Source organism: Pteropus vampyrus, unplaced genomic scaffold (genome assembly GCF_000151845.1).
Source record: "Pteropus vampyrus isolate Shadow unplaced genomic scaffold, Pvam_2.0 Scaffold568, whole genome shotgun sequence".
Lineage (NCBI taxonomy): Eukaryota > Metazoa > Chordata > Mammalia > Chiroptera > Pteropodidae > Pteropus > Pteropus vampyrus.
Genome location: NW_011889349.1, coordinates 406,267 through 423,788, shown reverse-complemented (window position 1 = coordinate 423,788; position 17,522 = coordinate 406,267). Strand labels below are relative to the sequence as shown.

At 38.9% G+C, this 17,522-nt stretch overlaps 1 protein-coding gene across 7 annotated transcripts in view; it reads right to left on the bottom strand.

Moving 5' to 3' along the window:
* Positions 1–17,522, bottom strand: part of PRR14L (proline rich 14 like) — a 47,776-nt gene that overhangs the window by 14,964 nt on the left and 15,290 nt on the right. For 6 of the 7 annotated variants that reach the window (XM_023525525.1, XM_011384259.2, XM_011384261.2 and 3 more), the window contains 2 exons: positions 14,251–14,320; positions 1,105–6,247 (listed from right to left, as the gene is read on the bottom strand). In XM_023525525.1, the coding sequence (XP_023381293.1) occupies positions 1,105–6,247; positions 14,251–14,320 (5,213 nt within the window). The remainder of the gene's footprint in view (positions 1–1,104; positions 6,248–14,250; positions 14,321–17,522) is intronic. The other variant, XM_011384265.2, reaches the window with a different exon arrangement.

The following is a 17,522-nucleotide window of genomic DNA, read 5'->3' as shown; positions in this document are numbered from 1 at the left end:
AAGCACTTATAATAGTAATTCATCTTTCAATTTCGATCAGCTACATTCAGGTTCTGGGGCATTTTTCTGAAACTCCTTAAATTTATTTGCTTAGTTTTCTGCTAAGATGACTGGGGGAACTTCATAACATGCACCAGTAGCTTTTTAATGACACAGTATAATTCTGCTGAAGAGACTGCCCACACACACACAGAGCTCGCAGGCTATTAGGAATGTTAAGGCTTTTTCTGTTGTTGAATTTTTAAACTATAGCAATGGAAAGAGCAAACTAAAAATGTTCAAAGTTTCTGTTTATCCAAAGGATTACAAATAGGAGGATTTATCTATTATGTCTAAAGCAGATCTGTAGGGATGTAGCTCAAATTCTTTTTCTTCTATTTTCAATTAGAAGGAAAAATGATATTGGTGAAATTATATCTAACTATTCTCAGGTTGAACCACAAGAATTCTTTTCTAGTTCACTTAAATTTCTATAAATTTTACAACTATAGTATGCAAATGCCAATTTTTGAAGGCTCTCTGCTCCAGAAAGAAATGCAGAGGTTCAGATATACCTGAAAGTAATATAACATTGAATGTCAATTGTAACTGAAATATATAAGTAAAAAGGGAGGAAAAAAAAAAAACAAAAACGCAGAGGTTCATAAACTAGATCTGGTGATATCTACATAATTACCTAACTTATTTAAAAGTATTCTTCTGTATCCCTTACGCATCAAACACTGAGTTAGGTGCTAGCTGTATACTACTTTGTGAACAAGTTATAGTTACAAAACATTATTTGTCACTACTTAGAATCTTTAACTTATAATTGTGTTTGTTCTTGGCAAGGTGGGGATGAGAGGTGAAAAAGACATTCAAAAGATGTGATGGTTTGCAGAACAAATAGACAAAAAATAGTACAAAAAAAAGATTCTGCAGAAAATCCAGATTCTGCAGGAAAATTAGAGGGATCTGCATTTTCTCAGCAGAGATTTGGCAGGGTATAAACAGAAAACACAGACACAGATTCCAAACAGCCCTGTCTTTCTAGCAGTGCCTCTCTCCCCTCACTGGCAGGAAGCAAACACGGGACATTTGCAAAGAACAGGGGACAGATTTTACCTGCTTGTTGTGCCCCGAGTTGGCTGCTGCTGCTTGTGCGTGGAATGAAGAGTGGAGATTTCGAAGGCGCAGGCAGAAGGCCCATGCTGGCTCCAAATGGACAGCACTCGGCCCACCGAGTAGGGCAGAGAACAGAAGACCTTGTCTGCTATGGAGGCTGGAGACCGTAAGCCTTTCAAGCCCTGTGTAAACTGGGTCATGAAGAGCCTCTGCATGGTAGGCATGTGACTGGAGAAGCTCCGTTTTTTTGTCCAGATTCGGTAACATCCAGGGGAACAAAGTGCTAGGAGTGTGTGAAGGCCAAGGACAGAGCAGCCTGCTCTGGTCTGGACTATGGCAGTGCCTCCGCAGTCTTGGAGAGGAACCGGAGGCTGTGGAGGAGCTTGGGCATGTGCCTGACCGTGGAGGCCAGTGTCTTCCCTGAATGTGGCCATCCCAGGGCAACCGTGGGACAAGAAGAAAGAAAAGGTCCACTTGGGAGGTTGAGAAGGGCACCGGGCAGTCTCTCCTAGGGCAAGCCTCGCTGGAGCACAGTGCTCAGGAAAAGCCCTTGGGGACTCGGCCATGCACTCGGAGCCTGGTTTCACATGAAAGGATACTGAGATTTCGGAACCAAACAGTAGTGATGGCATCTTGTTGCTCGAGTCTATGAAGCTCATTTTGATGGTTTCGAGCGGATAAAGTGTCAAGGGTTTACTGTTAGGCCGCTTATCCCATCCAGCAGCTGTCAAATATGGACTCAGCTGCATTGTATTATGTGAAAACCCATCCAGGAGCCTTTTGTATCTGAGCCGCTTGTAGCTTTTAGCCACGGGAAGAAGTTCAGAGGAACACCGCTGGTGTCTCAGTTTCTGGGTCTTTGTTGTTGGGACCAGTTTGGAGGCAAGGTTGGATAGCTTGATGAGTAAGGCTGATTCTTTGGTAGGCTTCCTGACATTCAGGCTCCTTAAGGGATGGCACGGAGTAGCCTTCTGCTTTGGTATATGGCTAACGAAGCTCCTGGCAGGTACTGTTTCGGGTTCCTGTCGTGTGGGCGCAGATGTAGCACACAAACTGAGAAATCTTTGTGCTTTTGTGGGGATGGTTTCAGAGGAACTCTTTAAAAAGGCAGAATTTCTGATTTTGCTTATTTTTCTCCCCACGTCGACTTGCTCCTGACAGTAAACTTTCTTACATGTTCGATGAGGCTGCTTCTTTAGGGGAAGCACTCCTCTCTGATGTGAGGCATTCCCAAAGGCACCATGTATTTCATCACATCTAGCAGAGTTGGGGTCTTGTGCTCTCCGGGGGGGACCATGAAGGCAAGGACCTATACACAACTCAATGTCCTTTTTAAATGGATGACGTAAGTTTTCCTCCTCTGGGACTTTCAACTTCTGACACTGTGCAGCGACACTGCCCTTGGCCAGCTTTGCTGTGCTGATTTCTTTCATCATGGTGAACTCATCTTTGCAATCTTTAGGTTGGTTCTTGTTTTGTACCTCATCCGACAACATAGTTGATGATGTGCATTGTTCCAATAACATATGTGCTTCTTTTTGGTGTATATATTCCTCTTCCTTCTGTAGCATGTAGTCCAAAACCTTCTGGCTTTTTTCTTTAGCATCACCAAGCTTCCTCTGGGATTTCAACTGGATCTGAGAAATCTCACTCCTATTATCACCATGATCATCTTCTCTGGTAATGATCTCCCCAGAGTCCTCCCCAACAGTTAAGTGACCCAGTGGTCCCCTCTGATGTTCTTCAGTTTCTTCTCCTTTCACTTTACTTTCTGTTCCCATTGTCAAAGGCAAATTTTTTACACTGATGTCTATGCTGTTTCCTTCATTCGGATTAGTCCTATCCCTTTGTGCTCTTTCCTTCATTTCAGGAAGGACTGTGCAGTCCTTTCCATTTTCACGAAGCATTTTACCATCTTTTGGTTTAAAAAGATTTTTCAGGTCAGTTTCTTCGCTATTAACATCTGCTTCTGAATTTTCTTGAGAAGATGGATACAAAGGCATTATCTCAATGGATTTCAGGCTCCCTGGGGGAACAGAGTTCTCACCTTGGTGTCTAGAAGATATCAACTCTTCTGAGGAAGTTCCAAGGGTTTTTTCCTTGTCAAACTCAGAATTTATTTCTAGTCTTGATCTTTCAATCATTTCTTGTGTTTCTGTCAGAGATGCTTCTTTAACTTGCTGTTCATGATGAATATAATTTAAAGACACATTTACTTTATCCAATATTTTGATATTTGTTTCATGATCTCTAATAGACTCTATCTCATTGGCACAAGAATCTGGACATACTTCCATTTCACAGTCTTTTAATGATCTGCAGACTTCCTCTTCACATGATTTTCTTATTTCAAGAGATTCCACTGTACAGGAAGTAGCCTCTGGGAAATCTAAATCCTGGTCTATCATTTCTACAAATGAAGCATTCCGTTCTCTCTGAGACAAGGTACTCCTTGAGGTTTCATGTAATGCCAATCTACCTTCCCATGCGCCACCATCAAGTGTGCTAGATGCTCTTATATCCAGCATGCCTTCTGTATGATTATTACTATAGCCTGCGAAGGCGATGTCCATCATACCATCTGTGGACTCCTCACAACCAGAAATCCTTTCAAAGGCTCCTTTCAAACTGCCTTTCTTTGAACTACCACCAGATGAGTTGTTGTGATTGCCTGAATCGACTAGATCTTTTTGGTTGTGGCTTACCTCTCTGATAGGCTCTGTGACGGTCTCTCTCTGGTCATTACCTACTGTCTCCTTAGCTGATTTATCTTCGCTTCTGTATTCATCTAGTCTGTTTGGGTGACTCTGGCAGTCAGGGACTTTCTCTCTCTTCTGATCAAGAGTTTCAACTGCCTGGTTCATGTTTTTAAAACTGGAGAACGTAACAGTAGGAGACTGGTCCAACAATTTCTCAGGATTTGGAATGTTTACAGATTGGTTTAGTTCTTGTGTGGCGCAATCAGAGATGTTATATTTATAAAACATAGTCTCTCTGGGTATGTCCTCTTCCTTTGATTCTGGCCCTTCCTCACTGGGCTGGATGTGATTAGTGGTATGAATGATTCTGTTTGAAGCTTCACTATTTAACATGGCTGCTGTCCTTTCGTTTCTGACCTTATCGCCTGAAAGACCGCCTTTCGTTTCTCTTCCATCAAGTTCACTTTCCTCTGATGTATAACTCACACCATGGGTGCTACTTTCCTCAGTATCTTCTCTTTCTGGGGAGTGGAGGTTGCTGTGCTGAAACGTAGTTTCATTCTTGGTTATCAAAGAGTTTTCAACATCCAGGATGATTCTGCTGGACTCAAAAGCAGCACAAGCAGAACACATGCTCTCTTCTGGTACATTTTTTCTTACACAACAGCAGCTAGAGAGATCCTGAGATTGAATACTTTGACATTCCATGACAGAGACCTCCGGAGGCAAGCCTGCTGCTTCTGTTCTTGAATTAGCCATTTTGTTTTTTCTTTCTAGGCTTCCTGGTTTGATGTTTAAGGTAGGATTGTTTGAAGAGGCACCACAGGTTTTGTCACCTAGTGGAGAGATGTCTTGCATTTTTGTCTTCATGGGAATGGTTTGAGTATCAGCAATGACATCTGCTTCATCCTCTAATGGAGGGTGATGGCTCTGTTGGGAATCCTTGCTTGTTGCTAAAGGCATCTCTTTGTCAGTTGGCAACTTCACACGCTCTTGAGAATTAAGGGACACTTGATTTAAAACACATTCACTTTCCATTTTGTTTACAACCAGTTCATCAGTACAAGGTGGTTCATTCATCTCACAGGCAATGTTCTGTTTATCTAAATGTGGAATATTGTCATATGAGGTCTGTACAGATTTTTCTGACTCAGGTCTGTAATCAAATTCTAGGGACGGTGATAACTGAGCAGTATCTTTCTTGGGTTTTGATTCCTCATTTACAGGACTTATCTGGTCCTCTGGCATTAAACTCACAGGAGATTTTTTTTCAATCATAACTTCATTATATGCTTCATTTAACTGGGTGTTGCCTTCCAGATTTCTCTGGATGCTGACTAAGGAGTCAGAGTCTTTACTGTAAATCTTTTCACTTAACATACGGGGCTTGATAGTGGTGGCCTGCTCTGGCTCCTCAATCTGCATCAAGGAGGAAAAATTGCTCTCTTCAGAGTGTCTGCCAAGATGGCTCATATTAGTCAAAGTCTCTCCATGGTCCTCATGGTTTAAGCTACCTTGAATGTCTAAAGTGATTTTCAAATCTTTTTTTTTAAACATTATTTCTGTGGCTTCGGTAAAAGAACTGGGCTTTAAAGAACTAGAGCTGTCTGTATGGATACTGCCTTGAGTGCAACAGCTGTCATGAGTATTTTCTTTTGTGAAGTCAATGGTCTTTTTTTCTCCAGAACAATGACCACTAGCATCCTCTTTTGGTTGCCTGGCATTAACAAGAAAGTGTTTCCCTCTTTCACTCCTGGGGTTCAAAAACTGTTCATTTTCTTCTCTAGAAGCCAAGTTCTTGCTTTGATCGTCCTCGACAAAACAGGAATTGTCTGTCTTTTCAACAGACCTCTTCAGCAAGCCATCACCTTCAAAACTACAGTTTTCTAAGGATGTTGTTTTGGATTCTAGACCAGACGAACTTGATGTGAAACATGAAGCTTCTGAATTTTCTTCTAAGGTTTCTACAACGACTACATTTCTCATGGGTTTGGGACTGCCATGTGCAGAACCATATTTTTCATTATGGTGGCCAAGAATCTGTTGGTGATTGTCATCTGCTTCATAGACAAGGCTTAACTTACACAACTCTTCCTTCCCATTGTCCACTTTGGAAATGGCACTGTTTCCTGGTAATAATGACAACCAAGAAGGACAAGTTTTTAATTCTTCACATTCTTTTTCTTTAGGAGTTGCTTCTGTTAATCCAGGGTCCACAAAGTTTAAAGGCTCTAGGGAAACTAGTGTGCTGGTTTCTGAAACCTCACCACTGGCCATGATTTTGTCTACTTCTGGGTATTCGCTGCACCCAGCTGACAGACCTTTACTCACATTGCCATTCTTGTGTCCTTCATTAGTGTCCATCTCAGTCCCATTGACCTTCATACCTTGTACTTCTTCAGTAGATTTTAGCATAGTTTCAGCTGTAATTTGTACATTTCTTTCTGCTCAAAAGAAATAAATCCAAATCAGTATGCAATCATAAAAAAGTCTGATTAAAAGTTTGCTCTACTTTCATGAATTTAATTGCACAATGAATGGTGACAAGAAAATGCTCCAACTCGAAAAGAGAATTGCAAAGTTAGTGCACGATACCATTGGTTTCGTTCTTCTTTGCAGGACACGATGGAGGGCCAAAAATGTACCTGGCAGAAACAGGTAATTCTGAACAAATGCCTTTCTCTAAATGTTACTTACTTAAATGTACCTACTTAGTTAAACAAAGGACTACAAGATGGAGCCGAATGCCTAATTCAAGCGTCTTAAGAAGCTTCCATTCTAAAACATTAATAATGCAGATTCACAATGCCACAGCTTATATTAGATGACCACCTTCTTGTACCTGAACAAATACTAAATAAGTTACCTCTTTGAAAGAGGAGTTATACACAAAACCTTATATAAAAGAGATTAATCTATAAGTTGAATATCAGTCTTGAACCCAATTATTTATAATAATTGCTTCCCTACAAGATCGTTCATGAGCTGGTAATCAATGAAGCTGAGTGATAGGTACAAAGGGTTTAGTATGCTCACCACTTTTGAATAAATTTGAAAATTTCCATTCTAAAACATGAAAAAACAAAAAAAACTTTCTAAGCAGAATATAAATACAATTCATAAAGGAGTTTTACCAGAGTTTCTCTGAAATCCTAAGTATAGGCTGCAATATAAAGTTTCCCAAACTTTTTAACCTACAAAAAAAATTTCATTCCCCCTTCCTTTTTAGTAAACAAATGCAAAATCATACACACTCATGTGATTATGTGTATATACAAAACAGGACACTTCAACAGATAAAGCAAAATGCAAATCAACCTAAAAATCTAATTTCCACTAGAATATAAACTCCATGAGGGTAAGAATCATGTCTGTCTTGGTCTCTCCTCTTCACCAGAGTCCAGCATAATACCTGGCACATAATAGCACTCAGTAAATATCTGTGGAATAAATGAATACAGTTAGGTCAAATCGATAAACACTGTCTTCCTAAGGCTTCCCAATCCATTTCTCATTTGGTAGTGAAAGAAGCAATTTTAAGACAAAGGCGGCAACTGAGCAGCAGGCCAACTGGGCCCTGGGATATTACTTACCTCTCTCAGTCTGTTGCCTCCTTTGAAAAAGAGGGGAAGTACACTTACCTCAGTGCTAGTTTGAGAGTTAAATTAAATAATACATGTTAAACATCACCTGGTACAGTGCTTGCCATTTAAAGTAAAGGTGCCTCTCCTTTGTTCTGCTTTGATTCTTATTTTACTAGACCTGATAATATTTAAAATGACAAACTTAATAACTAGGCTATAATACAGCATTTAAAAATATTAGCTGGATAAATGTCCACTGGATTTGGTTAAGTTTGCACAGTCACTGACAAAAGAAAGGCAGCCTCAAAATCCTAAGGCCACACACAGTATAGTGTTTTGAAACTAGCCCACTTTCCTCATCACAGCAGACAATTTTACCCTATGTATGAATTTCTAAGCCTGAATACTCTAAATGGTTTGATCACCTCTCTCCATTGGATGCTATAGCATTCATCAAATCATTCATGTATATTTTGGGCCTTTCCACTCCATTCCTGCACCGTCCTAGTTGTATTCCTGATTATATTTGCTCAAGAAAACTCTAACACTCTTCATCCATCCCCAAACTATCTACTGTACAAGGCACTTAAGGCAAAACTCTCCCTCAGAGCCCCTACCTGAAAGAATGCCTGTTTTCCATTTAAGTCAAGTTTTGGGGAGGAGACAGGGGAATACCCAGGCATTATGGCAGAAGGCTGGGTAGGGAAGATGCATAACGTATAGCTTGAAAGCAAAATGATACTCCGTCCACTCTTGAGCTTCAGCAAGTTTGGGGCAACTTTGTTTATTAGAAAGGTTTCATAAGTCTGTGGAACACTGACATCATCTTCATCAACAATATGGGGAGAAAGACAGTACCTATACAGGCTTATAAAGAGTAGGTGAGTTAATATACATAAAGCTCTTATAAGTGCCAGGCAGAGTCCATGCTTGGTTAGTGCTAGCCACTCCTTGGATCCCCCACTCCTTTGCACAACATCTCTATCAAAAACCTCTGTAATACTGTTTCTCAATGATTTATTTACTATATAACCTTCATAAGACTGGAGCTATTTGAGGGAGGAAACTGGATCTTAATGATCACTGTGGACACCGTACACAACACTGACTTTGGCTCATGGCAGGTACATAAAGAGATGTTGGCTGAATGAAGAATTAGAAGATTAGGGGGATTGTTCAAAGTATTAGGCATACTCAATCCAGTAACTCCACTTCTGGGTGTATATCTGAAGGAAATGAAATCATTATCCTGAAGATGCATCGATACTTCAAGTTCGCTGTAGAATTATTTAAAGTGGGCAAAGTATGGAAAACCACCTAAGTATGTATTGATGGATGAATGGATAAAGAAAATGTGGTATAGATATATTTTAAAAAGTGATCAGGTATACTGGAGGGTGAAATGTATTCTTTGAGGTATGGGCCATTTTAGAAGCATAGGAGTTTCATGATCTCAGCTGAAGATCCTGGACTTGTAGTTTTATAATAACCATTTAAAAAGTGTTTATGTTTACAGAAACTGAAAAACTAATCCTAAAACTCATATGAAATGCAAGGCACCAAAACAGTCTTAAAAAAAAAACACAGGTGGCAGACTCACACTTTTCGATTTCAAAACTTACTACAAAGCTACTGTACTCAAGAAGTGTAGCACTGGCATAGGATAAACATAAAGACCAACAGAAAAGACTGAGAGTTCAGAAATAAACTCTAACGTTTATAGTCAGTCAACTGACTTCTGACAAAGAGACTAAGAAGAATACTTTTCAACAAATGGTGCTGGGACAACTGGATAACCACATGCAAAAGATAAATTTGGACCCTAGCTCACATCATAGAAAACCATTAACTCAAAATGGATTATAGACCTAAATGCTAAGAGCTGAAATGATAAAAACAGAAGAAAATACAAGAGTAAACCTTCATAACCTTGGGTTAGGTAATGATTTGTTAGCTAAGATACCAATAGTACAAGTGATAAAAAAGACAACTTCACCTTTAATGAAAGATAAATTGGACTTCATCAAAACTAAAACATCTATGCTTCAAAGGACAATAGCAAGAAGTGAAAAGACAATCCATTGACTAGGAGAAAATATATGTAAATTATCTATTCGATAAGCAATCTGTATTTAAAATATATAAAGGGTCCTTACGACTCAATAATAAAATGACAAAAATCCTAATTTAAAAACAGGCAGAGGGAGCATAACTCGCTATTCCTTAAGTGTAGCCTGTACATAGTGGCTTTCTTCCAAAGAGTACAGTGTGGAAAGGAAAGGGAGTAACTTTACAGTAGAGAAACCGGCTAAACGTACTTACCTTATAACCCAGCAATTCCACTCTTAGGTATTTATTCAACAAAATTGAAAACTTACGTCCACACAAAACCTGTCCACAAATGCTGAGAACAGTATTATTCATAATAGCCAAATGTCCATCAACTGATAAATGGATAAAATTGAATATTATTCAGCCATAAAAAGAAATGAAGCACTTACACATGCTACATCATGGCTGAACCTTAAAATCTTTATGTCAAGTGAAAAAGGTCAGTCACAAAAGATCACATATTGTAAGATCTCATTTATATATATGTCCCTAAGAGGCAAATCTATAGTGACAAAAGTAGAAAAGTGGCTGAAGAAGCTGGGAGTAAGGAGGAATGGGGAATGACTGCTAATGGGTACAAGGTTTCTTTAGGGAGTAAAGAAAATTAAATTATGGTGATGGTTATATACGAAAAACCATTGCATTGTATATTTTAAATGGGTGAACTTTACAGTATGTAAATTTATTTCAAAAAGTTGTTTTTAAAAAACTATTTATACTCAAATTATAATAAAAGTAACACCATAAAATTTAGACTTTTTTGGGTGGGGCAGGGGGTGTTCTCTCCATATAACTGTAATTTGAGACAGACATCCTGGAGGTTGACAAAGATTCAATAGTATTTCTGTCCAAACCGTTTTCTGGGTCAAAGACTTAGCTGGCTAGACTGTGGAAACTAAATATATCAATTTTGGTTTATTCTACAGTGAACTTGCAATGGATTAGCAATACTGTAATATCTTATAAAAGGAAGACTTGTGGAAGTTCGCAAAGGCTGCCTAGAAGTAGGAAGATAGTGGCAGACAACCCTACAAGCTTTTGTCATCTCCTAAGCTTCTGTTGACCACTGAACATCTGGCTCTCCAAATTACAAATAAATTAACAAATAATGAAAAGGATTCAATTCCTTAATTGGAATTCTTATAAACTGCTGGTAGGAATACAAAACGGTACAACCACTCTGGAAAAGAGTTAAACAGTTTCTTATAAAATTAAACATATACTTTCCAAATGACCCAGCAGTCCCATGCCTAGGTATTTGCCCTAGGTGAAATGACAAATCATGTCCCCACAAAAACTCACACACAAGTGTTTATAGCAGCTTTATTCATAATTGCCAAAACTGGAAACAACTCAAATTTCCCTCAAATGGGAAATAAACAACTGTGATACAACCAGACAACAGGATATTCTTCAGCAGTAAGAGGCAATGAAGTATTGATACACACAGTAATATGGATGAATCTTAAATGCACCATGCTAAATGAAAGAAGCCAAGACTCAAAGGGCACTCCTATACGATTACATTTATAAAACATTCTGGAAGAGGTAAAACTTTATGGACAGAAAACAGATCACTGGTTGCTGTAAGGGCTGGAGTTGATAAGGGGACTGACAGTAAAAGGAGCCTATGAAAAATTTCTGGGGTAACAGTAGTTACACAATTGTACGTTTGTCAAAACTCACAGAACTGTACATGCACTAAAAAGAGTGAATTTGACTATAGGTAAAATATACCTTAAAAAAAAATTTAGATCCCCAAGTGTCTAGACTTCTTCCATGTTGTTTGGTATAATTTTTCAACTTTTCATCCCCTGAAGTAAAAATTATAGGAGGATAATGACATAAAAAGGGAATATAAAACAGGAAATATTAATTCCAAAGTATAAAAACAAATCAATAAACTCCGAGAATCTAGATGTATATAAGGTATATGGGCTTTACTGATAGATCCATTCCATCTATAGTGTTTAATTTAATCACATAACAGAAATAGAGACCTTCAAAAGATTATTTCAACTTTAATCATTCTAAATAATTCAAACTATTTTGTTCCCAGAATTATATAAGGTAGCTTTTCCCCTCCTTGACTGCTTTCACCTCTGCATTAAAAGGTATTCCCATAATGCTCTTCCAATGTCTGGTGACCCTCCTATTTCAGAGAATTGTCAAGACTGCTGCTGTGGGAACTAAACTAAGTCCTAAAGTAATGAGTGGAAACTAATATTCGTTTTATTCCTGGTGCCCAGTCCATCTTTCTTCTCCATACAACCTTCCCAAAGGAGCCCAGTACAAGAAACTCTCTGAAAGCAAAACAAAACTTGATAATGTCAGTTTGTAAAACAGTAAACAGAAAATTATAGTGCAACAGCCACATTAAAACTCAATGGCAGAAAGGAAGAGGCACCAGAGTGTCTGACAGGAAGACAGTCTTGCCTTGTGAAATGGTCTCTCAACTAATATTCATCACTGCTCCCCCCATGCTGCTTCTCTTGGGTGTGCCCTAGAGCAATCACAAAATAAGGAATGAAATGCAAAATAGCATCCTACCAATTAAAGACTCCTTTTGGTTAACACAAAACTCCTTTTAAAGAATTAAGCTTGTTCTCATTTCACCAAAATGAGCCACAGCAGACATATGACTATAAAAGACCTCAAAATTCTGGAATACCATGTAACTTGGGAGTACTGTGAATGGGATGTTTGTATCAAAAAGGAAAAACAATGAACCGAGGGGAGAGTATAGCTTCAGTTTACTTAGTAAACAACTCAGTGCAAAGTATCCAAATTCATTCCCCAGAAAATTTATAAATTATTACAGAACAGACCTTCGAGGTACCCCATTCAGAATAATCAAAACTTAATATAAATAAAACTAGTAAAGCAGTTTTCACAGTGCTCAACAGTGCAGACATTTAAAGGTAGCAAAGCTATATTAGATTTTTATCAGAAAAACTTAAATCCAATATGTTCAGGGCTAGGAGCTATGATCTGGGGCAAAGTGAAAATTGTGGCAGCTGGGTTCCTAGGGAGAAATATAATTTACTTCCCAATTCTTTAGTAAGTAAGTTAGTAGATGCTTGACCTTGACCTTGGCAAAACAGCTGAAATGCTGGCCACGCTACCTTAGAGCATGTGCATCTTTTTAACTCAGATCCATGGTGGTGGTGGCATGTCCTGTTTGCATGTTCCCAGGGCTGAATTCTTTCACAGACCTGCCTTCATAGAACTTTCCTTTCTGTCTTGCTACGACTGGCTGAAATTCTGGACAGCTAAGCTTGTTTCCTCATGTGTAACAGAAGGACACTTTGGAAGGTTCTTGGGGGACTAGATGGAAGAACTTATCACAGTCAGGTACTAAGTCACTGCTGCTAAAACTCTAGTAAAACCCTCATCTCAAACAACCTTGCACATGGCTTGGGAGGAGGGGGATAATTCATTTTACCAATTTAAGTCGTTAAAAAGGAATTGTATTTGGACAGGAAGAATAGTGCCACCAAGTAGTTTATCTGAGTGCGCTTTCAGAAATGCTCATCTTATCCACGGTCCAAGGTACACCAGGTTTTAGGGGAGAGTAACCATGTAAGTCTGAGAAGGCAGATTTCCTCATAGAAAATAACTCTGGTTTTCCTGTTTAAAAGATCAGTTCAGTTGTTAAATGAAAGTGTAATGCAACACATGTACAATAAATTTTGTGGTTAAGATGTAAGTGAAAACTTACAAATATACCAATACTGGAGCCCCCCTAAAAAGATCTTTGGGGGAGGGGGTGTTGGTGCATTAAATACATCCCTTGTTAAGGCCCCAAGAAGCGGGCGAGACTTATATACAAAGCAACATTTCTCATCTTCAGAGCTTTAATCTACACTGGACAGCTGAGCCTTTGAGCCACAGAGAAAATGTCCAGCAGCAGGGAGCAGGGTGATAAACTGGGGCATGTGTCCTTTCTCATAAGGACGATCTGTGCTTCCTTTTCTGTCCAGGCTGCCAAAAAGCAGAGAGTCAAATCTGATGTTATATCACAGTAACAACATGTTCACACAATTAAACATTATTTGCTGTTTCTTCTTTTTTTGAGGTTCTGATTATTCTATATTATTAACCTTAACTGTACGATATATACATATAGTCCTCTGTAAAGTTATCTACGATTATTTTCAACCTGGGGCAGAAGAATAATCCTGGCTCTCTTTCTCCTGGGCCTTGGCCTCCTCCTCAATCAATCGACCAATCAATCAAACGAAACGTAACATCTCAGATATCTATATATAACCAGTGCTTTGAGGAGCAAAACGAGATAATGGAAAGGAAACTGCTTTGAAAACTGTCCGGGCGACCTGGAGTGAGCACTCTCTCCCGTCCCTGCCCAGGAGGACAAGAAGAGCTTCACTGCCACCGTGCTGATCGCACTGGGTGGATTCTTCCTCCATCCACGTTAACCCTTCAAACAGGCAATTCTGTTTTATAAAATCAAATAAAAGATTATACATCGGCAATTAAGGTTCAACACAATGTCAATAGGGAGTCATTACAGAAAAAATGTGAAGCAAACTATTGTCAAAAAATAAGACACTGCTTGATAATACAAGGCTTCTTCAAGTGCGTCTGGGGCAATATCAAGAATTTCTAGAGTTGAGTCCACATTGCAAGACAGGGACCTATAATCCTTACATTCCCAATGCAAATGGAAAGTGAACTAAAACAGTGTATGTAATTAGTGAAAAAGGAAAATATTTGAGGGAAATAAATACCTTTGCTCCTTAGACAATCTTCAGGGAGGTCTGTGCATAAAAGTTCTTTGCTCGATGGCATCAGGTCCTCCTGCAGTAAGAAAATTAGCGGTCAGGGAGGATTTAGAGATAACTGCGGTCATGCATGCAAATTATCCCGAGAGACTTCTTTATGACTCCGGGAAATTTACCAGCAGTTGCAAAGACTGGGAACTGAAGGAAACCTCAAATTTAAATAAATATAATCAACAAAAACTTCCTCATCTCTAGAATTGAGCTTGAAAAGCTGAGTTTCCCAAGGTCTGGACAATAACAGAGGTTTAAAATTTGACCTGCAGATCCATACCTTCTGAATCAAGAAACAAACTGCTGCCGTATAATGTAAATTTCATTTGAAAACATCAGGAAATTGGATGTAAGCAGTCCCTAACCATTCCAGATATCACACTCATTTTTCTTCCCAAAAGTTTCTTCCCAAATGTCTTTGAAGGGCTATTTGTTTCTTTTCATCCTCCTTCATAGGAGAATGGGATATGGGAGAACACCATCAATAACAACTAGTTTCCTCCTTCAAAAGGAATTCAGAAAAATGAGAAGAGGTAGTGACAGAATACACACTGTGTGGCAGCAAATGGCTTGGAACCCAATAAGGTAAGGGGTTCAATCCAGCTTACCAGCTGGAAGACACCAAGACAAAAGATGGCTGCTCAGAAAACTTTCCTTCTGAGTCACCTCTTTTCCCCTGCCCTAAGATTAAAAGACTTTTTTTTACAGTGACGTAATTATTAGGTACAAGATTCTGACATCGCATTCATCTGAATCTACAGATTCAGTGAAATCATTGCTACAACTTTTAATAATTTTTATAACACATTTTAAACACACACACACACACACACACACACACACACACACAGCCATCTGGACTCTAAGCAAAGTTCTGTAGTAGAAACAAAGCCCAGGAAGGGGCGAGAAGATAAAAGCAATGACAAGTACAGGTGGACACAGGCAGAAATAAAACATCATCATTGGAACAGAGATATAACTAGCATGGATTGTCATATATGAAGCAGCACTATTTTTTCATTTTCTATTGAAGTTTTCATGTGCAATACTATTACAGAGCATGAACTTGAAAAAACATCTTTTAAATAACTTACGTGTAACACTACCAAGTCTGCAAAAAAGTATGAATTCTAGCATGATGCCAGGGTGAATTTATTTGTAAATGGAGAAAAGAGAAAGCTCTTAGCACAGAAGGATGGAGTTAGAAAATCACCATTTGGCAATCATCATAGTAATAATTATCTTAAGTAAGAATCATCAATAGATGTCAAAATTAGTGTTTAAAAGTCTGAATGAGAAACAAACATTTACACACTTTCAAAGTGTCTTCCCACAAGATAAATAATTACACAGGAGAAACTAAACTTCAGTGGAGAAACCTGGCAGACCCTACCTGAACCAAGTGATGGAAGTTCACCTCCCCAGGAATAAGGACCCCAATGTCATGTGCTTCCTGAGAGGATGCACTGAGAAGAACTAGCATCACTTCTGTGGACTCCAGCACCCAAAATGCATAACTGGAATCTAATCATGAGAAAACACTATACAAACCCAAATTGAGAGAATTTCTACAAAATAGATGGCCCATACTCTTCAAAAGTGTCAAGGTCACAGGCTGAGGAACTGTGACAGATTAAAGGAGACATGACAACTGAATGCCACAACTGACTTTGGATTTTTCCTAGATCAAAAAAACATTTTTTTCTTTTGCTACAAAAGACATCAGTGTGACAATCGGTCAAATTTAAATGACTGTCTGTAGATTAGAGTACTTGGATCAGTGCTAATTTCTTAATTTAGATGATGATCATTTAATAGAATGTTTGCTAGGAAATACACATTGAAGTATTTAGGCATCACGTCTGCAACGAATACTCTTAAATTATTCAGAGGAAAAAAAGCAAATGTGGTAAAATGTTAACACTCGAGGAATTTGCATGAAGTGTCTATGGGAATTCTTTGTACTATTCCTGAAACTCTTCTGTAAGTCTCGAATCACTTCAAAATAAGAGGTAAAGAAAACATCTTTATTTGTAGTTATATTTGATCCTTTCTCCAAAATGATACTATTCTCCACTTTTCCATTTCTCAGAATGTCTGAGGTGAAATTAGGTGCTATCTGGAATATTTTTCAGGTTAATACTTTATTGAAAAGGCAGAGTCCCACAACAAAAGATTATGGAATGAGTCAGACAGAGCTCAGTTCCAAGCTCAGGACTCCCACCTACTAGCTACAGAGTGCTGAGAGTAAGCTTACAGGTGGTTGTAAGAATAAACAGAAACCATATATAACACCTAGAGAGATATCCCGTCAGGACTAGGTGCTCCATGAGCAGAAGCTATTATTCATTAGATCTTAGACGTGTTATCCTTTTCTGTGAGAAAGGCCAACAGAACTATTACCAACAGATTCTGCTGTAGTCTGAAGCTTTTCTGGGCCTACGAGAGGCCCTATAAAGGGAAAGCTAAGCTCATGTCAGCAACATACAGGTTCTTTCAGATTCCAAAGGACTCTGCTGGGTTTCTGCAATTAAATTAATCCCACTGGCTATGGCCCTTGGAGGGGCTGCTATGATTTTAGTTCTGTCTCACCTGCTGCTCTAAGGAGGTATACTTAGTTGGAGGCCCTAAAATACCCTGGTGGAGTGCCATTTCAACTGGTAAGAACATAAGAAATCCCATATAATAGTGTAATTTTTTTTAATTGACAGTAACAAATTCTTTGCCTTGCACATCCAACAAGTCATCCCCCTGCCCATTGCTTTGAAAACAAAATCAATTTCTTATGCTTCTCCAAAGTTTTGGCAGATTTTAGGAGGGTCTAGAAAACCATTCTTGCTGTTCATCTGTAATCTTATTTCCCATTAAAAGTTGGCTGTGTGTCCTGGAAAAAATGCAATTCTCTGACTCACGCCTATCAGACCAGTTTAAAGCAGGAGAAAAACACAAATACCTTAAGGAGGGAAATTAATAATTAGGCTCTTCAGCTTTTATAATCAGGGTAGTTAGAAACTCCTCAGGGTCTGATGTAAATCTGAGCCGTGGGCCCCACTTAAAACCAGGTCTCAGTGAGTTCCTCCAAACCTGAGCTTCCTGAGCTCTTGAGCTGGAGGGAGAGGCAGATAAGGGCAGTGATGGCCCCATCTTCAGATGGGACTGCCTATACACTGAACTATGCAATGACAGGTCCACAATATGGAGCAAATGAGATATTTCCTACTTTCTGA